Source organism: Marmota marmota, unplaced genomic scaffold, assembly GCF_001458135.2.
Source record: "Marmota marmota marmota unplaced genomic scaffold, marMar, whole genome shotgun sequence".
Lineage (NCBI taxonomy): Eukaryota > Metazoa > Chordata > Mammalia > Rodentia > Sciuridae > Marmota > Marmota marmota.
The window spans coordinates 43070407-43095076 of NW_025999900.1; the positions used below are offsets into that span (position 1 = coordinate 43070407).

The 24670-nt window shown below is 42.6% G+C and overlaps 1 protein-coding gene across 2 annotated transcripts in view; it reads left to right on the top strand.

Moving 5' to 3' along the window:
* The window catches only part of Ift43 (intraflagellar transport 43), an 81266-nt gene that overhangs the window by 298 nt on the left and 56298 nt on the right, over nucleotides 1-24670 (top strand). For both annotated transcript variants that reach the window (XM_048799053.1, XM_015494213.2), the window contains exon 2: nucleotides 2412-2504. In XM_048799053.1, the coding sequence (XP_048655010.1) occupies nucleotides 2412-2504 (93 nt within the window). The remainder of the gene's footprint in view (nucleotides 1-2411; nucleotides 2505-24670) is intronic.

Sequence of the window (24670 nt, forward strand, 5' to 3'; positions counted from 1 at the left end):
GCCCCCGGGGGTTGCTTTCTTTAAAATCCCCCAAATAGAAAACAGGTCCTGTCCCCGCTGGCCTCTGGGACCATGCGAAATCTCTGCGCCTCGAGCCCCAAGTGCGAACTCACCCGGACCGGACAGATCTGAGGGTGACAGGAGGGTCCCGGCCAGAGTCGCACTTATACCCATGCTCAGGTTTTCCTTTGGCACTTCTCACCCCAGAAGTTCTTGTAAAAGCCGCCCCGTTTTATGCACGCAAGGGAGGAAGCCAGGGCCTCTCTCCCTGTAACCCCCCTGGGGAGGCGGGCGCTACCTCACTTTTCCTGTGGGGAATCAAGACTTTATAACGTATGGGATGGTGGTGAGGGGTGCTCGGGCCCTGAAGTCAGATGGAGTATAAAGCTGTTGGTAGGTTTTAAAAAATTATCTCTGAACCTCGATGGTAAGCACTTGACATTGCAGGGCTTGGCATGTGCTAAGTTATCAGAAGAGATTAGCTGTAGTTGCCTGAAGCTGGGATTTACCCATCAAAACCTAAATTTAGTGTTTTTCTTACTCCATCACAACCCCTAGCATGCTTTTAAAATTAGTCAAGATTAAAAAGATATCACTGGATGTCCTCCACAGGGCCATAGAGGAGCACTTTTCTGAGGGAGGCAAATTGGTCTGGAGTGAAGCAGCCTGCTTGACTAAGTAGAATGAATATTAGGTCACCAGGCCTTTTTGATACATGAACTTTTTATGAGGGAGGGGGTACCAGGGATTGAATTCTGGGGCACCCAACCACTGAGCCACATCCCCAGTCCTATTTTGTATTTTTGTTTAGAGAAGGGTCTCACTGAGTTGCTTGGCACCTCTCCATTGCTGAGGCTGGCTTTGAACTCGCCATCCTCCTGCCTCAGCCTTCTGACCCACTGGGATTACAGGCGTGCACCACTGTGCCCGCCTTGAAATATGAACTTGTTTAATACGTGGATGTGAATGTGGTTATTTCTTCATTCTTTCCATGAATGTCTGAGCCCTACCGTATCTCAGGTATTGTCCTAGATCACAGCAGTGACTAAAACATTGTGGAACTCATGTCTTTGTGTGGGAAGATGGAACCCAGACTATATATATAAACAGGTTATAAAGTGGTGTTCTATCCTATGGATTTATACAGCATCTTTAAAAAGTTCAAAATCTTAAAAATATTTTACAGTTATTAGAGAGACTATCTGTAAATAGCATTTAGAGACAAGATCATTGAATTTTTGTTTTAACACAGTCCCTGTATTTATGTAGTATGCAGTATTCAGATACCTGACACTATGACAAATGGAAGAGGGAAACCATGTCTGAAGGGATGGAATTGTCTGCCTTGAAAAGAAAGTGAGCTGCTTACTATCAGAAAAAAATGTTTCAATCCTCCCTGAAACCTAAACCATTGACATTACAATTTGAAGCACGAACCCTGAATAAGAATTCTGATACAGCAACTTGAAACTTCTTTCTTCATTCTTAGAACATTCTCAAACAAATCTCAGCTTGGCACAGGGAAAAGACCCAGGATTTGAAGTCAGAAGACTTCATTCTTGGACTTATGTCTGCCACTTAATACTGGGCCTCAGTTTCCTCATTTATAAAATGGCATCTGTCCTAGCCCCTGCCCACGTTATTGTGAGAATCAAGCAAAGCCACATTAAATGAGATCTACAAGTGCCTATATTAATAGTTTTTTAAAAATAAGCAATTAAAATGATATGTATTTCAACACTCACTAGTGTGTCTCCAAGTCTTTTTGTGTATTGGGAAGTGTTTGAGACCAGAACCTCCACACGAGGAGGGTCTTGGGAAACACCTGCAAATGGTGCATTTGATGACTCAGAATTTTAAGGTGCTCTAATTTTCAAAGTTGATGTCTCAACATTCTTGCAGTAGACTTCCCTTACTGTCTGTAAATGCAAATCCATTTAGTGTATATTTCAAAGCAAATGTTTTCTATATTTCTCTGGCATTAGTTGCCATGGAATTTAGAATTTTTTCCAGAAGCCTATTTAATAACTATTTTCAGCTGTGATATTAGGCCTTCATAAAATTCTGCTTAGGAACGTGGAAGCCATGGCCACCCCCTCTATGACATTAAGTTATGTGACATGGGGTCTCTGCCCAGTCTACAGGCATTTCTAACTACATTTCTTTGAATGGAAAAGTGATTTTGCTTTTGCAGTCCTCATGGCTATAAAAGAAAACCTCATGAGCAATAACCTGTGAATGTCCTGTTCCCCTATCAAGTAGAATGGATCTCAGCTGCTTTGCTTTAAGGTCAAAGATTGTTCTCTACCATAACATCCTAAATCCAGTCCTTGCTTACCTCCCCAGAATTGTCATCCTCATAGTGGTTCAAATGACATTTGGCCAGCAGTGCCCTTCATCTCTCCTTATAGGGGGCCAAGATGGGTCGCCGAGCTCAAAAGGAGCCAGCTCAGGCTGAGAATCACTTCAGTGACAGGAATGCCTCGGTGACTCTGACCAGTGAGGTAAGTGCCAAAAACGAGAGAGAGAGAGAGAGAGAGAGAGAGAGAGAGAGAGAAATGTGAAGAAATGCAGAAATGCAAGTTATGACTTAGTGATTCCTTAATGAGCAAGGATTCCGTATTCCACATTTCGTCTTCAGTGCCAGCCCCTCCTTTAATCTGGATATGGGAATTCCCATCCTTGACATTTGTCCCATGAAATGAAAGGGGAACAGTTTTCTTTAAGGCCAGACTGGTTTCTGTACATTTCTTCATAGTCTTAGTATAGAATTTTTAATGTTAGCTGAAACAAGGGACTGTGAAGTTTCAAAATGCAGTAGAAATATGGGTTTTTATTTCTCCTGAATGAACACTAGTGAGGCATGCTGGTGACGAAAGGGTGATGACACAACTGGACATTACTCTCAGCGGTGACCTATACTTTGTGTGGTTTTCAGGCAGGAAGAGGATCATTTAATGGACTTAGTTTCCTGGAAAATTTTCTGAGTGGCCTGGGATTATGAGAAATTACCCAGCTTCTTCATGGAGGGTGGGTCACCCTGAGGAGTGGTACGTTTTAATGACCAGGCACTATTTTGGGCAGTTGGCTCACAGTCCTTTTTTATCTTCCTCTGTTTGACTTTCAAGAGTCAACCCAGGGCCCTCCATTCTGTTAGCTGTCCCCTAAATTATGCAAGTTAGGGCTCCTTCCTTTTAATTCCATAGTACCTCCTCTGGGGAAGGTCACATTCCTGTGTTAATTATCTTTTTATGTGTCTGTCTGTCCCACCAGACAGAGTTCCCAGATGGTAGGACCCCTGACTTCTGAGTTGCCGGATTTGTAGATACAAGATAGGTTTACAGCAAATGAGGGACCCCTGCTGAGAAACCTAATGGGCCAGGCAGGTGCATGAGCAAAGTGTGCCAGGTACCCAGCACAGACATGCTGTACTGATATGTCAGATCTGCAGGAATATTCTTCATTTTCATAAGGAATACATTCCACTGACATCTCTAAAGGGGTAACCACTGTGTAGCTGAAGCTGGTCGATGCTAGGGGAATGCAAGATCAATATTGCCAGATCTTCCAGAGTTATGAGACATGCTGTCAGTCTAAAGTGTTACATGAAAGCAGCAAATTTTTAGAAATTAGCAGCTGAATATGGAAATATAAAGTCATTGTGTGGGCTCTAGATTGGGCCAGAGGATGATCATTTTGTGACTTTGGCCATGATACCCTATTAAAGTACTCTCATAAGATGTGAGTAGGAAGCTGGTGAAAGCAGACTTGTCAGAACCCAGCCTGGATCTCTGGGCAGCTTGAACTGCAGGAGTGTATGCAGCTGACCCTTCAGAGAAAAAAAGAGGAAGCAGGGAAGGGGTTGCAGGAAGCCTCTTCTTGCACAGGAGTTTAGGCAGATCCATTCTGAAAGCAGATCCTTCATTTATTTATCGAACAAGTATTCATTGAGCTTATTGTATGCTGGGTATCAATTTAGGACTTTGGTATACTTCAGGGAACAGAAGTCACAAGATTGTGCTGCAACAGAACTTACGTTCTCTCCATCATTGGCAACCAGAAAGACTAATTAAAAGTCTCCTTTATTGTGAAGGAGGTTATAAGCACTGTCATGGTAAGGTGAGAGAGCTGTGACAAGCCAAGGTGTCCAGGAATGTCTTGATGGGCCCTTGAAGGTGACCCTTGTCCCAGGTGGGCTCTAAGGCTGAGGTCATGGGCACTGCTTACCTACCATCTCCTTCCCTGGTTTCCCAGCTGAGAATCAGTGCACTGAGAACACAGCTTCACAGTCAGTGGCCTGAGCCCTTCAGGGTTCCAACCTTTCAGGAAAACCTACTTACTTCCCCAGAGACATTTACCTTTTTATTTTTTTATTTTTTGACTCTGGGAGCACATGATTCAAAATCATTCTGTTCCTCATCCAGCTAGTGCCCCTGAAAGCAAAATGCCAGCAGAATTCCAGGATCCCTTCTCTTCCTGGGTTAATCAAGGATTTAGGCAGCCTCCCAGGGGGCCAGATGCACTGGGCTTTGTGGGACTTTGGGGCTGTTTCTTTCTAAAATTAGATCCTAGGACTTGTGTGTGTGCCCATTTACATTCCAATTCTGAGTATACTACTTGATGTATTTATTTTTGTCCTCTCACTGGATTAATTGTCTGTGAAGATATCCATGAAAATGTAAATGTGGTACCTGGGAGCCGTCAGACATACTAGAATGAAGTGGGAATTAGTTTCAAACAAATAGTTATTTTAAAGTGAGGTTGTAGCATTGGGAACCCTGGTGAAGGAAGCAGAGAGAACACAGGACTTGGCATCAGGAGACCAGGGCTGAGTCTGGGCACTGCTAATTGCCTGGATCTTAAACAAATCCACTAATCTCTTGAATCCTCCATTTCATTATCTGTCATGTAGTGCTAATAATACTCCTGGGTTGATGCAGGGATTAAGCGAGACCCATGTTTAACAGCACTTTAATAAACTGAAAAGCACTGTGTAAGCATCCATTCACTTATTAAATACATTAGTGAATGAGTATTTAGATAGCTTTGCTGTTTTTACTAAAGGGCAGCAAAAAAAGAGAATGTGACCAGGGTCTCTTTAAGAGCTGATTCGGAAGTCCCGAGGATTGTCACTCATTTAACCCTGGGTTGTTCAGCAGTGATCCATGTATTCCTTACGAAGGGCGTGTAAATCACAGACCTGGCCTGAAGTCCTGGCTGGGCCACATATGAATCCCACAACGAGAAGTCTCCCTAAGCCTCAGTTTCTTCATTGGTAAAATAGGGATAGTAACTATGTATTTCGTAGGGTGGCTAGAAAGAAAAATGAGATAATATGTGGAAAGCCCCTAATAATGTGACACGGAAGTGCTCAGTATGATGCTAACCATTTATTTCTCTAGAACTTGTGTGTTCTCTAGAACTTATGTGTTCTTTTAATTCTGCCCTTACTCTCCACTAAGATTGAAAGCTGCCCTCAGGCTGAAGTTAGCTTGCAGTCATATTTTGGTTGATTTGTACAGAGTTAAAGCTTTTAAAAATTTGGTTAACATTTAAAAAAAAATTTTTTTTTAGCTATACATGGACACAACATTTTTATTTTGTTTATTTATTTTTATGTGGTGCTGATGATCAAACCCAGTGCCTTATATGTGCGAGGCAGATGCTCTACCACTGAGCCACAGCCCCAGTCCTGGTTAACATTTTTTTTTTTTTAAAGAGAATTTCTTTTTAATATTTATTTTTTAGTTTTTCAGTGGACACAACATCTTTATTTTATTTGTATGTGGTGCTGAGGATCAAACCCAGCACCATGCGCATGCCAGGCAAGCGCGCTACTGCTTGAGCCACATCCCCAGCCCCCTGGTTAACATTTTTAAATTGGGAAATTTCACACAAAAATCCAGTTTTGGGACTTGTCTTGAAAATCTGAAATTCTGACCCCGTGGGAATGGTGGGCTGGTGTTCCTACATGGTGGCAGTTGGTTGGCGGTCCTGGTGGGGTTTACTCACACACAACTAGCCCTGTCCAGTTCACCACTTCTTACTTTAATACACCTGATGAGATTTTCTCATTCGATCTGCCCAGCTCCTATTTCCACTTGAGTTTAAAACTCCCCCTCTTTTAGGTTGGATTAATTTCAAATATCTTCGGTGCCTATTGGTTTTGAATTTAGCTGAATGCAACTCCAATACTTCATTCAAAAAGGAGTTGTTTTTTTGTTTTTTGTTTTTTTTCCTCACACAGCAAAGAGTCCAGTGGAGGGCAGAGCAAAGTGTAGTCACTGGAGGATGTCCTGTGTCACCTTAGCTTTCCAGCTTCCTACTCTGCCATCTGGAGCTTGTGACTTTTGTGCTTATGGTTGCAAGGTAGCCGATGTTTGTCTAGGGATCAGATCTGCATTCTAGACAAGAAGAGAGGGAATAGTTGAAGAGTTTAAAGTGCATGCTAATTAAATTTGCCCTTTCTCACTAGGAAAACAGTAGCCAAAAGCCTCAGGAAGTAGACATCTAGTCGCATTTCACTTGTCAGAACTGAGTTTTACAACTACCCTAACTTTCAAGAGTTTTATTAGGTTAGAGTTGTGTTTTTAACCACTACTGTTAAGCTTCAGGGGAGGTGTTTGTTTGTTTGTTTGTTGCAGTACTGGGGATTGAACCTGGGCCTCACACATTCTCGATAAGCACTGTAACCCTGGCCACATCCCCAGCCTGCACATGGGAGTTATTAACTGGACATATTGCTACATCCTAACATTGGAGTTTCTTGGTAAGGGAAGAGTGGCCATTGAGTAGGCAATTCAAAACTCATGACAATTTTTAAAAATAGAATTTATATGTAGAGTTGGTTTTTTTCCATAGATAAGAAAGAAAAGACTTGTTTTTAATGGCTTAAAAAATTCACATTCCTCTCTTTAAGTTTTTAAATTTAAAGTTGTGTGGAGTTCAGTGAAAGCATTGTATGTTCTGGATTCCAGGATACCTGTTCGAGTTGTTCAGGTAACTCCCTCCTCTACCTTTTCATCCCTTCGACTACCTCCTTAACCGCAAGTGCTTTCTGCCTACAGGATACTGGTGGCTCCCCCCAGGTAATTAAACTATTCCTCTGCCTTGAGAGAGGATGAAAGGTCTCTTGATTAGTTGGTCATTCTATAAACTTCAAAGAACTGTTTAATTTCACTGAAGTACCAGGTAGAGGAGCCCTGTGGATTATTTTAATAGCTCAGAGTTGGAGATACAGGTAAAGTTCTTAGCATAGTATGTACCAAATGGACCCCCCCACCCTATTCCCAAGAAGTGGTAAGCAATAAGATAGCTTAAGACTCCACCTTTGTATATGTGGTAGTAGCTGGCGGGGTGGGAGGGACCTGTCACACAAATCAGGCTTGGATCATCAGAAGCATAATTCAGTTAGCAATTCAGCTTGTCAATAATCCATGTTATTGAGGATTTTTTCTGGAAGATAGTTATAATTCCTGTCTACAAGTCTACAATATCAAACTTTCTCCAGGGAAAGCAGCTCTGAGAGTTACACTGGAATCCCCTACCTACGCCAGCGATTCTGTTGATTTGGATGATTCTGCTCTTATATAGCTCTTTCAGGAAAACACCCAACATTCTCTACCATAACGTTACATTATGCTTTATGTGGACAGAAGTAATCTTGGGCGAAGCCTGTCCAGGGCAGGCTTGTCATTGAACGAGCATTCCTCACTAGGCTCCAGATCCCTTTTTGGTTTCGCTTTTATTTTGTAGATGATCCTTTTGTTGATAATTATAACTATAGCGTACTCTGGAGCAGTGCAGCCTCTCTGTGAGACACATGCAGCATCCTAGCGAAGCCTCAGAGGGCTCACCTAGTAGGTGTCGTCGTCGTTTTACCTGTGAGCACACTGGGACTGGAGAGATTGGGTGATGGGTCCAGTGTTACTCAGCCAGTCTCTGACTCTGTCCAGGTAAATGCACAGGCTGTCAGTGCAGAGGTTTTTGGAGAGAGCAGAGAGACTTTGGGGTTACTCTCTTGGAACCTTCTGCAGTGGGGGGGAGTTCTCATTTGATCACCCTTATTCGTCCAGTTGTAGAGAGCAGTGTTTGAGTCACAGCTGTCCCCCCTACCCCCATTCCCTCAGTTTTCCTCCAAGGACGCAGAACTGAAAGTTAGCCAGATTCTCTCGAAGGAATCTGAGAAATGCTGCTGGACTCATGTTCCCAAATTAGGCCAACTTCCTCATCCCCCGGCAGCTTCGCTCAGCCCGAGCGCCTGGGTGCTGTGCAGTACGTCCCTCACCCTCTGCCTGTTCCCTGACTGGCCTGCCAGCTGGGCAGTTATTTTCAGCCCAATAGGGTTATCTGCTGACCCTTTTTGGTGACATTTTTCTTCTTTCTCACAAAAATAACTCTCTTGATTGGTCACATTTTTCAGCCTTTTTCGTAGCTTCTCTCCAATCAGCCAGATTGAATGATGCTTCTGATAACGTTACCGGAGAGGGATGTGGGGAATTTGATATGGAGCTGTTCATAAGGAATGTGTTTTCCACACTTCATATTTATGTCAGGCTTTGCATGCTTCAGTTTTTGAACTCTCCCTTGGGGTGGGCAGATGTACATCACTGACCCAGCCCCACGGCCGGCCACTGTGTGGGAGGGAATGTCATGTCAAGGAGAGAGCCTGTAATTCTGAGTTGACACCTCAGATTCTCTTTCAGCACTGAGCCTGGCTCTGGCTCGGGCTGGGTGCCCCAGGACAATGCACTTTCTTGTTGGCTTCCTCCATGTGCCAGGGTGGACGCTACAGAGCACTTTAAGAGTCTCTTCCTCACCTCTAGGTTAGATGTATGAAGAGCTGAGGCCAGTGCTCCAGTCAGTCAGTTATTGTTGCCAGGATGTCACTATTGTTGTTATTACCTAATTTGATAAGCAGAAAAGATTATCATTCTGTATTTATTCCCATCTCTGCCCATTGCTAGGTGTATCTCCTGGCAAGTTTCTCAACCACTCTAAGCCTGGTGCCTCATCTGCTGAATGGAGATAATAGTTGTACTTATGTCACAGGGTTGTTGGAGGATAAATGGGAGAATGTATAAAGCTCACAAAACAGTGCCCAACACATGCTAGCTATTATCATCATTATGTGTATCACACATGAGATTAAGAACATATTACCAATTTATCCTAAATTTGCAGTTCTGTTCAAGATACAGAGATAATTGTATTTCATAGAACTAACTGGCCCTTAGGGCCAAGAAGCATTTAGATAAAGAATCCTTTTGGTGAGATTCTGTGGGCCATGTGAGACCTGTTTTATTAGTCTCCTCTATTAACATCAGCCAGTTACATGTCCATCTTTACAACCCACTGTCTGTGTAGAGGTTGGAAGACTTTCCAAAATATAACCCTTAATTGTTGACTTGTAGTCTCCTATTGTTCTCGGGGCGGATAAGTAGAAAATGAGGAGGGCAGGAGAGACCTTTGTGATCTTAGAGTCTTTGGATAGACGGTGGCATTCATTAATTTATTCACTTTGAAAATGGGGTTAAAGTTTTCTAGGTGCCAAGCATTGTGCTTGGAAAGGTAGCAATTGAGTGATCAACCAGACATGTTCTCTGCCTTCCGCAGCCTTGATCTAGGGGCCTACAGAGAAGTGAGTGCCAGGTGGAGGGATCATGTAGATAAAGGAGGACTCACAGTGAGCCCTGTTAGTCTCATGGTCATCCACAAAGGCTGTTCAGGAAAAAAACCATGCTTGAGTTGAGACTTGAAGGGTGAGTAGATGTTAACAGGGGAAGAGTCGGGAAGAATATTCCCAGTAGAGGGATGAGCTTGTGCCACATTCTGGAGGCAAGGGAGAGCATGGAACAACTGACCATACAGATGATGAAGTGGGGCTTGTCAGTGATTGTGTTTGAAACCAGCCCCTTTGCCATTATGCTCCTCTCTGTGCTTGTGTTTGCTAGTCAAGAAAACCTCTGAGATGTGCTCAAGAATTTCAGATCCTATTGTCATACTGAAATTTGGAATTTGGTTGACTTCTGTTTGGAGTGAGTAGACTACTGGCTTATGTTGAGAAATCTTTTCTTTTTTTTGGTTTTGAAATGTTTCGTGGTAATCATACTTGTGTGGTGATGAAAATTGATTTCCATTTAGGCAAGGATCCCAGAGCAAAGACATCTCAGAATCTATGACTGTAAATAGCATTCTGCTAAGGGGACCAAGTGGAACTAGAGAAAAGGTTTGAGCCACTGTGATCACGCCTGGATTGCAGTGGTTGCCTGGTAACTGGTGTCTCCTCTCAATTCCCTCCCTCCTGAAGTTCAGCTAACATACTCTTATAACCATTTCACATTCAAAATCCCTTCATGGAGCTGGGCATACAGTTTAATGGTATAGCACTTACCTGGTATGCATGAGGCCCTGGGTCCCCAGCACCACAAAAAAAGGGGGAAAAAATCCTTTAATGGATACTTACCGTACATAGGATACAAAAATTTCAAACCTAAATTTGGCCCTGTGTGGTATGGACTTTCCCTATATCTCTAGCTTCATTTCATAGCTGTCAACATATTGTAATCGAGCTAAGCTCTTTGCCTAGTTCCCTAGGTACTTATCCTAGTTCCCTAGGATAGTATAATTCCATAGAATAGAAGAGTTCACTAAATATACATCCACATCTTTGGTGGACTGACTCCTACTTATTCTTTGGGCTCAGCTTTACTTAAAAAACATTACCCTCTCTTGTGGAGAACAAGGAACACTTTTACACTATTGATGGGATTGCAACTTAGTATGGAAATCAGTATGAAGATTCTTTGAAAGACTAGAAGTGGAACCACCACATGACCCAGCTGCACCACTCCTCAGGGTCTATCCTAAAAAATTAAGGTCGTCATACTACAGTGATACCTGTTTACCCATGTTAATAGCAGCCCAATTCACAATAACCAAATTATGTAAGCAGCCTAGGTGTCTGTCAACAGATGAGTGGATAATTAAAATGTGGTATATATACACAGTGGAGTTTAATTCAGCCATAAAGAAGAATGAAAGTATGTTATTTGTTTTGAGAGCATTAAGCAAAATAAGCCAAACTCAGAAAGTTGATCAAGAGTCATGTTTTCTCTCTGTATAAGCTGGAGAGAAAAAAGTAAAAGAAAGGTTTGGGAGGGGGGCAGGAGCTCATGAAAATGGAAGGGAGTCTAGTAGAGTAGAGGAAAGGGACCAGGAGGAAGCAGGGGGCGCGAACGAGGAGGAGGGAGAGGAAAGACTGGGAAACCACACTGACTGAATTATAGTGTTGTATTGTGTGCACGTATAACAATTAATTGCATTATTATATATAATTATAATTCACCAATTAAAAACGTGGGGAAAAAGTTTAAAAAAAAGTATTACCCTCTCATTTAAATTAGGTCACCTTATTATACTCTTGTAGTATTTTGTCATTTTTTTTCTATCACCCTAACTAGTGTGTAATTACATTTGTGTAATTATTTAGGCCCATCTCCAACACTGATTGCAAGCTCCCAAAGTGCCTGTTCTGCTTCCCCTGAGCCTGATGCTTGGCCAGTACCCGGAGAAGGTACTGGCCAAGTGAATGAGGAACAGGTGCAGAAGGGATGATGGGTTGCATCCAGGGGAGGTGCCAGTTGGAGGTGCCTATGAGACCCCCACCAACAGGGGATGCCCAGGAGGCTACAGTGTGTGGGACTCAGGTGTGCTGGGCTCCAGGCTGGAGGGTTGGAAGTCGTTAGCATTGAGGTGGTTCATGCAAACCCAGTTCCTGCTTGAGTTTGTAGAGTAAGCAAAGAGGCCTTCTCACAGAAGGTGAGGAATGGACAGAGCTGAGGCTTGCCCACATTTAAGGAACACTCTCGGCCAGAGAATGGATCATAGAAAGAAATTGAGGTGGAGTGGCAGACAGGAGGAGAAAGCCAGGCCCCTGTGGTGTGCAGAAGCCAAGGGAAGTGAGTGCCCAGATGGATGAAGGGGTCAGCAGTGTTTCACACCCCCTAGAGGGACCAGGAAGGCAGTTTATTGGATTTAGCAATGGGGGGTGGGGATCCCTGCAGTTTTCAGGGAACAGTCAGAGAGGGGGCCATGTGTACCTGACACAGAGCCACACCTAGTGGGTTCTCAGTCATTGCTTATTGGAAGAATCCAGCAACTAGGTTATGACATCTGTACGTTCTCCATCAGATATGAAGGCCTCCTCTCTTCCTTCCAGCATCTTTTTCTGGGTTTTCCTCTTTCATTGAGCCCTCCTTTGTTTTTCCTTATTCTTCCCCTTTTTCTTTTTTTCTTTAATGACTGTCTGCATTTTCTTTTAACCAGTGATAATGCAGAACTCAAACCCCCATACTTCTTTTTGCTCATTCATTCATATATATTTTTACCAACATAAGAATTTTATTCATTCATTCATTTGTCCTATATTTAGTATATATTTTCCAATACAAAGATGTCCAAGATAGGTTCATATTCTACCTGAGGCCTGAGGTGTCACACTTTTGATGATAATGATGATGATAATGATGATGATGATGATTTGATGCTGGGGATTGACCCAGGGGAGCTGTATCACCAAGCTACATCAGCAGTCTTTTTAAAAATGTTTTTATTTTGAGACAGGGCCTCACTAAGTTGCTGAGGTCTTGCTAAGATGCTGAGACTGGCCTCACACTTGTGATCCTCCTGAGTCCCTGGGATGATGGGTGTGTGCCACAGCACATTTAGATTAATAATTGGAACACCAAAGTTGTATCAGAGAATGGGAACACAGAGGGAGCAACTGACCCTGCCTTGGAGTTGAAGAAGAGATGACTTATGGGATGGGTAGAAATGAATGAGTAGGAATTTTCTGACGAGAGGGAAGGGCAAAGGACATCTGTAACAGTGGGCAGGGCCCATTCTGAGGTAGGCCCCAGTGGTGGGAAGGCAGAGCATGTTGATGCCCCTCAACAGGCTGGTGCTGATACCCGGAGAGCACGTGGCTGGCTTGATCCAGAGTTTGGAGGATTCTAGGGGAGAGTAAAGACAGTGGGGTTAGGCACAGTGGGATGGACCTCAAAGTAGGCTAGAATGACAGGAAAGGAAGTGACACCAAGAGCAGGTCCTGGTATATTTGGGGCATGGTGAGCAGTTTAATGTATTTGCATATAGGTCTATGTTCCAGGGAGCAAAGTCGGGGTTTATTTTACATTGTAGGAAGCCCACAAAGATTTTAAACAGAGGGTGATATTATTGAGTCTTTTTTTCCTACGAAGATCAATCTGGCAGCTATCTTGGAGAACAGTCTAGAAGACTAGTCTAGAAGAGCTTGTTGGCAGGAAGATCAGTAGAATGCAGTTGGAGCAGTCATGAGGGATGGTGCAGTATGGACCAAGGCAGTGTTCCCGAACGTGGCATTCCCAGACTGTCTTTTTTACAGTTTTTGGTATCCACATACCACTTACATTATTATTGACTTAAAAAAAACCCCTCTCCTTATATTATTAAATAAATTTATTTTTAAAAGGAAACTTTGTCAGTGAACTCACAGATTGTGTTAGGTATTTCAGAAATGAAGCAGTTCCAGTTTATAATTGGGTTTGAAAAAACAGCACAGTCATTGGTGTTTAAAGGGTCAGGGAACCATGGAGCTAAACATCAGACATATGATGAGCTAAACATGAGCTAAACATCAGTTCATATGATCAGTGACTTTGCTTAGAATGATGAGACTGTGGAGAGGGAGCTAAATGCCCAGTTTTTGACCAGTACGTGCTCAGGAAGTTGTTAGTGACAGGAATGAAGAAGAGAGCTGGTTTGGCTGAATGGTATATATTTTAAAATGAATATTCTGTAATAGTTTGGAAGAGTAACGGTCTAGAGGGACTTGAGGGAGTGAGGCAGGAGTAGGGTCTTCGGACTCTGGGGTTTATGGGGATAAGAAATGAGCAGGCTTCTACTTGAAAGACCTCCAAGAGCAATGCTGTCCAAGGGAAGGCAAGGACCTGGAGGCAAGGTGCTGGGAATGGAGAATGTGGAATCTGCTTAGGAACCATAAGAAAGCCTCATCGAAATCATGGGCTAGGCTAGATTTCTCATTCTGCACATGTCAATAATTATCAATAATTACTGAGAAGGAGCAGAATGATAGTAAAATATTATTTTAATAGTGATGCTTTGCAGGAGAGGGGTACTAAGGTTGAAAGTCATCAGTTATAGACTAAAACATTTCTGTTCACATAATTTTACTCAGTATAATAGAGAATTATGTCACTGTGTTTAAATGATTGCTTTTACATTCCATTTTAGTTCCTTTATTGGCTTTTTGGGCATAGCTTCTTATATAATTTTTATACAAGAGTGGTTACTCTAGAGATTAGCATAGGAATCCTTAACTTACCACCAGTTACTCAGGGTTAATATTGTACCACTTCACACAAAATGTGAGAATCTTACAACAGTGTAAGTCCATTTGACCCAATCCATCTTTTGTGCTATTGATGTCATATATTTAAAAAATACCTACATTATAAACATCACTCTTACAATTGTCATTTTTACTTTAAATGCAGAAATTTTACCATTTATGTTGTTGATCCATTTCTGTCAGTTATCATTTCTCTTTATTTTATTTATTTATTTATTTATTTATTTATTATTGGTTGTTCAAAACATTACATAGTTCTTGACATATCATATTTCACACATTTGATTCAAGTGGGTTATGAACTCCCATTTTTATCCCGTATACAGATTGCATAATCACATCGGTTACACATCCACTGTTTTACATATTGCCATTCTAGTGTATGTTGTATTCTGCTGCCTTTCCTATCCTCTACTATCCCCCCTCCCCTTCCCTCCCCTCCCATCTTCTCTCTCTACCCCATCTACTGTATCATTTCTCTGTAGTTTGAAGAACTTCCCTTAGCATTTCTTGAAGAATAGGTTTGCCAAGAACAACTTTTCAATTTACTTTATCTGAAAATGTTCTCATTCTCCTTCATTTTGAAGAATTTTCTTTGGATATAGAATTCTAGACTGAGACTTTTTTCTTGCGGAACCTTAAAGATTGCCATTCCTTTGACCTCTGACCTTCACTGTATCTCATCGTTATTCACCTATATGTAAGTCTTTTCTCACCCCTCTGGCTGCTTTAAAGATTTTCTCTGTTTCTGATTTTCAGCAGTTTGACTATGACATACTGAGGTGTGATTTTCTTTGTATTTGTTCTTTGGAGATTTGCTGAGGTTCTTACATCTGTAGGCTGATACTTTTTACTAGATTTAGGAAAAGGCTATTATTTCTTCAAATAGCTTTTTGCCCCATTTTCTCTCTCCTTGTTCCTGGCACTCCAATTTTTATATTAGATTGTTTGAAATTGTCCCATAGGTTTGTCCTGTATATATTTTTTTTTATTCCAGAAGTATTGTTCATTTTGTTCCCTCTTTTATCTTTTTTTTTTCTCTCTCAGATTGGATATTTTCTGTTGATCTGTCTTGATTATTTCTTCTGCTGTCTTTAAGCTACTGTTAAGCCCATTGAATTTGTCATTTCAGATACTATATGTTTATCTTCTAAATTTCCATTTATTTTTCTTTTCATTTTTTAATACATTTTTTTTTTTAGTTTTTGATAGAACTTTATTTTATTTATTTATATGTGGTGCTGAGAATTGAACCCAGTGCCTCACACATGCCAGGCTAGTGTGCTACCACTGAGCCACAACCAGCCCCAGCCCTCCTTTCATTTTTTAATATAGAACTTCTTTTCTCACTTAGATTCCCCATCTGTTCCTTGGTTGTAACTATGTTTTCCTTCAAGTCCAGATTCCTCATCTGTTCATTTATTGTGACTATCTTTTCCTTCAAGTCTTTGAATACATTTAAAATAGCCTTTTTAAAGCCCTGACTCTTAGTTCTAACATCTGGGTCAGTTGAGGTCAGTTTTTATTTTAACTGTGGGTCACACTATCCTTTGCTTCACAAGTTTAATAATTTCTGTTTGTGCACAAGGCATTGTGGATGGTGCATTGTAGAAATTCAGATTATGTTATCTTCCTCCAAAAAGTGTTTTCTTTTAGCAGGTAGTTAAATTATTTGTGGATCTCTCAAACTTTTGGAGGCTTGGTTTTAGGTTTTGTTAAGTCAGGTCTACTTTGGTTTTACATTTGGTACTAGAGCAGATTCCGTCATCTTGGGTCGTGGTCTTCTCTCCGAAGGTGTGACCCTCCTGGGATTTTAGTGGTGTATTCAGAACACATACCAAGTGCCTCTAACCTGGTGAAGCTCAAACTCCAACCTGTCTCCCCTTCAATGAGCAGCAGTTGAAATCTCAGTCTCTGCTCAAATTTTGTTGGTCTTTCAGCAGTTGCTTTCCCGAAGTCTTGTCCATGCATATGCAGTTGTAAGTGTTGACTAAGGGTTTTAGGGGACTTTTTAAGGCAGATTTGGTGTTTCTATACATCCTGGGATTTCCTCCTTTTTCTATCCTCTCTGGTAGCCTGAAGCTTTTGTTCTCAAGCTAACTGAGGATTTCTGCTTCCTTTTTTTTGCAATGTTTTGGATCAAACTCGGGACATCACGCATGATACTAGGCAAATGCTTTTCCACTGAGCTACGTCCCCAGCCCTTCTGCTTGATTTCTAGCAGGCCATTTGTCACCCAGACTGGAGTGTGCACTTGGGGGACAATCCATTCAAACACTGATTTTTACCCAGTGTATTACTTTTCTTTCAAAGATCAAATCCTTCAATTTCTACCTGCTTTTGTTTGTCCTTCAGTGCCTTCAAATAGTGGTTTTGTGTCTCTTGTTCAGAGTTCATAATTCTAATCTGTCTGAAATTTGTTTGTAATTTCAGATATTATATGTTTAAATAAGTCCCCATTACCTGCCAATTGCTTTTGGATTCTTTCAGAATACACTGTGGTTTTTTTCAAGTTGTAATATTGGTGAGAAAAGAATGAGTCTGGTTGTTGCAGACAGATGGTATCAACATTCTCTTGAGATTAATGACAGAGACATTTGGGTACATCAGTTACTGAGTCAGAAAGTATTCTGACATTAGTGGTGCCCTTGATGATCAGCAACAAAGATGCAAAAGAGGCCCAGAGTCCAGGAAAAAGTCACCAGGATGTAAGCATCCTTTCAGACAGATTCCATGCTGAGCACTCTGAAAAGCTAATCTAAAAAGTCCTCTAGAGTTGAAGAGATTGGCAGTGTGCGATTTTAATGGAAAGAGCTCTTCCTGTGCAGCCTCCTGCTGAGTAGTAAAATTCATGGTTTAAGGGACAGAACGTGGTCCATGCCTTTTGTGACTGGCCATTGTCACCTGGGAATAGTAAAGGAGAACTGGCCTTCAGCCTTTCTTATTTGAGAAATTAGACTTTTGGCTTGGACTGATTGAAAAGCTAAAAAAAAAAAAAAAGAGAGAGAGAGACTGTACCATGTTTATCACTGGTAAATGAGAAAGTATTTACCAAAATAAGAAAACAAGGACAATGTAATAAGTTTTTCATGAACTAAATTTATTGGATTTAGAGGCCATTCCTTATCCTGGTTTATGTCCTTTATAATTTGGGGAGATTGGGAAGAATCATTCTTTAATGAAGTGATAGTGAGAAGACATGGTGGTGTTTTTTTTTTGTTGTTGTTGTTTTTTGTTTTTGTTACCAGGAGTTGAATCCAGGCGCACTTAACCCCTGAGTTATATCCCCAGCTTTTTTAGTTTTTATTTTGAGACAGGCTCTTGCTAAGTTGCTCAGGGGCTCACTAAGCTGCTGAGGCTGGCTGTGAACTCACAGTTGTCCTGCCTCAGCCTCCTGAGCCCCCGGGATTACAGACGTGTGCGACAGCTCCTGGCTTGAAATGGTGGTTTTTATTTTTTATTTTTTAAGAGAGAGGGAGAGGGAGAGAGAGAGAGAGAGAGAGAGAGAGAGAGAGAGAGAGAGAGAGAGAGAGAGAGAGAGAGAGAGAATTTTAATATTTTATTTTTTAGTTTTCGGCGGACACAACATCTTTGTTTGTATGTGGTGCTGAGGATCGAACTCGGGCCGCACGCATGCCAGGCGAGCGTGCTACCGCTTGAGCCACATCCCCAGCCCCGAAATGGTGGTTTTTAAAAGAGGTTTTTAACAAAATAAATTAAAAGTTGTTAACCCTACACAGCTATCCATACCCTACTCCCCACCTCTGCAAACAAAAATTTATGTTTTGAAATATTGACAAGTTCATGAAATCTAGAAGCTTGAGAACCAGTTCTAGAAGTGTAAAAAAAAAATTTTATTGATCATTGGGGCCACTTTTGAAATGGTGCCTAGTAGGGCTAGTGAAATGTGTGCTGATTTGCCAGCCTTGACCTTGCTCTGTGCTTACAGTGTTTTCTCTTTGGGCTCTCACAACTGAAGCAAGATGAAAAATAGCCATGTGAGACCTGCAGCGTCCTGGGTCCCACCACATGGTGGCATAAAATGAAACAGAGCCTGGCCTCTCAAGGTCTCACAGGATGGGGGCCACAGCCCACGCATTAATAGTTCTTTTGAGCTAGCCCCACTCATCTCCGTCATCACCCTCGAGGAGTCTGGTACGAGATCAGCCTCTTAAAGCATCACGGTTACAGCACTCTTCTGCTGCTCTCAACTCGCTCCAACTTATTCTGCTCTGGACTTGGTTGAGGTAACGAGTCTAGACTGTGCTTATACAAACTCATGAAGTCACAGGTGCCAGGAGGGGTTGCTGCTTAGGGTGTTAAGAATTCACAGCCTGACATTGTGCACATTTCTGACTACACACATGCTGGATTAATTTTAACAAATAGAAAGGAGTTAAGAGAATGACAAAAATGTGTAGGTTTTGATTTATGATGAAAGTTGAAAAGAATGTTTATGTTGGCTGAATAGCAAAAAGTGTGGGGGACGGGGCGCGTCTTTAGAAGTGTCTGGAAGGTATGTAGACCCGAGAAGAGGAAGAGAGGAGAGCTGATTTAGAAGGGCCCAGGGGATGAAATTGAGATCAAGAGGTTGCCATCCAAGATGGGAAAATCCAGGGTGAATTTTAAGGTTGATTTTCAGGACTGAAATCTGTTCTCTTCAATTCAGCCTCTCCAGAAACTGCTGACAGCCCTAACCCACAAGTGACACAGAGCGGGCAATTCCATGATTCTGTGCTGAGACACCAGGCTTGGGTCCTTTTATTTTACCATGTTTCTGGGGAAGGGAGACACCACCGGAGCATTTGCCAGACACTGTGGCTGTCCCAAGCCTCACATTTATGTCCCAGTGAGTGCAGGAGCTGTGGTTTCCTTCTCTTCTTTTGCATTGGAGAGGAATACCAGGGATTGAACTCAGGGGCACTTGCCCACTGAGCCACATACCCAGCTGTATTTTGTATTTTATTTAGAGACAGGGTCTCACTGAGTTGCTAAGCATTTCACTTTTACCGAGGCTGGCCTTGAACTCGAGATCTCCTGCCTCAGCCTCCTGAGCTGCTGGGATTACAGCATGCTGCACCCAGCTCTTTCTCTTGATTGGGCAACTTTAAAGGGTCTCTCTCTCTTTAGGGAATGTAGGCTAGATAAGAATTAGATCCCTAGGCTGAAACAATGTGCAGGACAGCCCAAATAAAAGACTTTACCATGTTTGACTACCAGAAGTTTCCCTTTGTCTCAACCCTAGGCATTAAGCCTTTCTTCTCTGAAGTCTGCATGTTATTACTATTATTATTTCTGATGATGATAATAGGCACTATCATCTCCATTCATTAAATGTCTCCTCTGAGCCAGGAAGTGTCACCGGGGTTTTCAGTAGACCTCCAAAGGACTCATTATCATTTTCATTTTACAAATGAGGAAAAAGAGGCTTAGTGAGGTTGTGACCAGCCCAAGGCTGTGCAGCTAGAAAGGGGCAGTTCTAGATTTGAACCCAGGACTGTTCCCGTCCCCTTTTTCCTCCCTGTCCCCAATTCCTGCACCTTCTGGAACTACAGCTTTCCCATGCTTGCTTCCCACTTGTACGCTCCCTTCTCCCCTCAAGTTAGTCCTTGGTTCTCGAAAGCTACTGTCCTGTGGGTGTGAGGAGTCTGGCTTGTGACATGCATTAAGGACCCAGTAACTTTCAAGTGCACAGATTTATACTGTAACCAGCCCTGCACAGTCTGGCACAGCGCTCCAGCTGTCACATCTTATTTTTGGCATCACTTTCTAATCCTGACTCTGCCCTTAACCCTTCTCTCAGTGTCAGCCTTACCCACAGGGTAAGGGTTAGCCCAAGCTGCTTTCTCGTTCTCCTGTCTTATTGAATGTATCTATACCATCAGTAGATACTCCTTACTTTGTATCTTGGACTTCCCAAGTCTTCTCTCCACATCAGGCTGGATGGTACCGATCTAGGCTATCTTGTTCTTCAGAACTTTGTTCCAACCCAGATTGATTCCTCTGTGGCTGTGGATCCCTTCCAAGCCAATGCTAGCTGACACATGCTAGCTGCTGGGAAGTCGTGACACCTCAGCTGATCCAGTAAAGATCTACCATCAGACTGGTCTGGGTTTGAATCTTTGCTCTACTGTTTACAAATGATGTGATTTTAGGTGAGTTAACCTCTAAGTTGCAGTTTCCTCATCTGTAAACTTGGTATGTAGTTGTGCCCACCACATCAAGTCATGGGATTCAACAAAGTAATCTTTCTAGAGCTTTGGTGTAGAGCAAGCCCTCAATACGCGTTGGCCATTATTATCATTATTAACTGTGAGTTCGTTAACACGCGCTGTCTCACTGCCTAGATTGGCTTGCCGGCCTTTGATCAAGTCTCTGTTTTCTTATTGCTCTCTGTTGCCTTGACTTCTCTCTGTTTTGTTCCTGTTTCCTTCATACCCATTCAAATGTCATCATTGGCCTTTTTTTGGCTTAAGTGCCCTCTCCTGTCTTTAAAATACTACAAATCATAGGCTTGTAGAACTATAGAATTGTATGATTGGGAAGAATCCCTGCTGCCATGAAAAACCCAGTGTCGTGGGCTAGTTATTCATAGAGCTGGGTCTAGATGCCAGATTACCTGGTGTTCTTTCTACCACATTTTTTCCTTACCAAAACTTCACAATGTGTGTAGACAATTAAAATACCATCTGCAGCGAATTGCAAGGGATGAAGCGGGAGGCACTTCCATCTACGAGCACGTTTCCCATCTTTCCTGTCATAGCAGGGTTCTTAAGACCTGAGGTTTTGTGTGTAGAGTTATATTCTGGTGCTGAGACTTTTAGGAATTCCTGACAATTAAGTGGAAATTGTCTTCCTATTCAAATAGTTCTTCACTCGAGTGATACACCCATCAAAATGGTGCCCTTCTTTACACCAACTCTGCCTTTTTTCTCTTTTGTTAACCTAAACTTCATGCATCTACTTTCTTTCTTATTCGGCTCATCTTTTCACTAATATTAGAAGAGGAGAAAAAAATAGTACAGTTAACAACATACACTCATCCCCTAGCTTGAACTGTTACTAGCGTTTTGCCTGAATTATAATTTACACAATATTTAAAAATATAATTGTTATGTTTTATGTATAATATTTTTCTGAGTTATTTCCACAAAGTTACAGATATCATGTTACTTAAACACTTGAGCATATTTCTCCAAAAAAGGACACTTTCCTAGGAAAAAAATGCCACACCTAACAATATTAACAATTTCCTAACATCATGTTATGCAGTCCGTATTCATTTTTCCCATTTGTACCCAAATGTCTTTTATAGGTATATATTTTTTTTTTAATCCAGGATTCAATCAAGAATCACACCATGGGGCCTGGGTCGTAGCTCAGCTGTAGAGCGCTCGCCTAGCATGTGCAAGGTGCTCAGTTCAATCCTCAGAACCACATAAAAATAAATAAATAAAATAAAGGCATTGTGTCCAACTACAACCATTACATTTTTCTCTCTTACAGTCTCTTTTTACTTTAGAGTAGTAGCCCCCCAACCACCACCACCTTTTTATGGCATTGAGTTTTTGAAGAGATTGGGGTACTATTCTATAAAATTTCACACATTCTAGATTTGTCTTATTCTTTTTTTTAAGTGTCATTGAATTTATTCCCCTCTCACCTGATTTCCTGGAAGCCTTAATTAGATTCCAGTGGAACACTGCAGTCAGAGTTTTTCCTGGATGGCACTGTATACTTCAAGGGATGGATGTCACTTCCCTTCATTAATGCTTGCTGCTATGTCGGATCTTTAGGGTAGGGTGATGATATACATCTCCCTGGCACCTCATATGTGATACCTGGGACAGTTCTTTGTAACTATTAGAATGCCCACTTCTTCCCAATCTTTCACCTAACACTTTAGCATCCATCCATGATCAATTTGTATTAAGATGCATCCATTTCGACTTGAGAGAATTGGGATTACTCACAGGGATTCGTTGAAAGCTCAGATGATCCGTTACCTTCCTTAACCTTAAATCTACTGTGGGAAGACTTGGGTGAGATCCAGGGTTTGGGGCAGGATGAATAAACGGGACAGATTGGAGGAGCCAGTGCCAGCCCCTGTGTGGTCTGCACCCATTAGTAAGCATCTGTCATCTGTCTTCTGGATTAAGAAAGGGAAGCTTGTGTTTAGTTAGGAGTCCAGGTTTGAACGTGGGAGTTGTCTGCTCCCTAGAAGCTGGAAGCTATTTAGGTGCGGCATTAGTGCTGGATCCTGCTTAACTAAATGTCTTTCTGTGGGGAATTTATGCGAGTGCTGGAACTGGCTTTTTGAAACAGGTTGCTGTTTGGATTCAGAGCTCTAGGCTGGTTCATATTTTGGGGGTGGACAGGGGGATTTCTCCAAGACTCCTGAGAGTGTGGGGGAAGTTTCTAAACTCAAAAGGCTCCTTTTTTGGCACTGCCAGCATCTTTTCTGTGTAGGCATCTTAAGAATCTGGGGGAACCATATAAAGATCAGAAATAAGTCTGGCCTGAAAAGCTCCCTCTGACACGGTCATTCCAGTTGGTTGAATCCCGGCCCATTCGGATGGGACCATATAAAGAGGCCATTTCCTGAATTTCCCGCGCTCTGCCTCGCACAGGCTCCTTTTTGTAGAGAGCTGGTATTTCAGGACCGCGGTCACGTGCTCGCAGCTCCTCACTCGCCCACGTCCCTGCCCCTGTTTATTTTTGGAGCAGCACATTTTTGCCTCTCTTCAGGAGCTATGCAGGGTCCTGCCCCCTCCGTCCATCGGGCGGCAGCCCCGGCAGGCTCTGCTCATTTCCCACACTCCGAGACGTGACTCCGCTTTCAAGAGAGAACAGAGGGATGCGCTGCGAGGGCTACGTCACCCTTCCTATTTCTGTCCCTCTTGGTGTTGCATATTTTAAGACTCTTTCTATTTAAAAAAAAAAAAAAAGTTGGGGTAATGTTACCTGGCAGTAAATCAGCCAGAATTGGAAATTGTTTCTCCAGCCGACATCTTGGGGCTGTGCCCCTGGATCTCAGAAGCAGAGTCATTTAAAGAATAAATCAGTGCTTTTCTAGGGTCGGGCCTTCTCTTATTTATGGCACTTAAGGTCATTTGAGCTCTAATCTTATCTAGTTTTTTCCCCCCTCTCCTCCCTATTACAGGGATAACAAATCAGTTTCTTCCAAAGCACACCCTGAAACTAATTGGCAGTGTGCCCCCAGGTGTTTGGTTCTGGAGATGGGTTCCAGGAAGAAAATGCCCTGTTACAGCCCTAAAGATTGTATACAGAGAATGTGAGCACACAAACCCAAGAAAAATAAGCCCTGCATTTGTGTCTCCTCTGACCCTACCAGAAAGGGAAGGACCCTGTCTCAGATGGAAGGGTTCCTGACTAAAGGGTTTTAACTTCTCATGAGTCCAAAAGGGACCTTTGAGCTGGTGGTGGCATTCAGGCCCCTGCAGGTCCCCAGAATCCTGTTTGCCCCCTCTGGGAAGAGAAAGCACAGCAGTTGTGGCAGCTAGAAGGAGTCACCACAGTGGTCTGGTCTAGGTGTGTATGTCCTGTGTTTCAGACTGCACCAGGGAGGGAGCCCTGGGACTCTCTTGGGAACAGAGCTAACAAGGTGTCTAGACATCACCAGAGTTCCTAAGGAGAGCAGCCAGGCATTCAGGGGCTGACCAAGCTAAAGGAACCACCAGACCTTTTTGATGACATGACCAAGAACAGCGTCTGCTTCTGTTTCAAACAGGTCGTTTGCACTCAATTTCAAACTGCCGCATTATGATCTTGTTACATCAGCTTCCACTTAAGGCCTGTATGTAAAAGTAATGGATGTTGAAGGGCTCAGCCCAGCGGTTTTTCCCGGGACCCCCACCACGATGGTGATGAAGTACGTGCTACCCCTGGTCCCACTCTACCCTTGGATCCAGTTGCTTTTGGAATGCTTTCTCCTTTACCTTTCCCATCCAGGGCAAGCCCCAGTTCCCATAAAGCTTCTTTGGCCTCTCTTCTTGTCTGGACTTCCCTGGTGGGTAGAGTTATTTTTAGCTTTGGGTCATGCACTGCAAGCTGTGTGCAGGCTCATCAGAGCGCTGCTTTAATGATGCCCCAGGAGAAAGTGGCCCCGTAAAGTCCTCCAGGGTGACAAGGAAACTGCAGAAGTCAGTAGAGCTGCCCTGTGGCTGAGAGACTCCACCTCAGCTTCACCTTTGGACCCTGGAGGGGCCTTTCCCTGGAATAATGCCAGGCCTCCCTCCC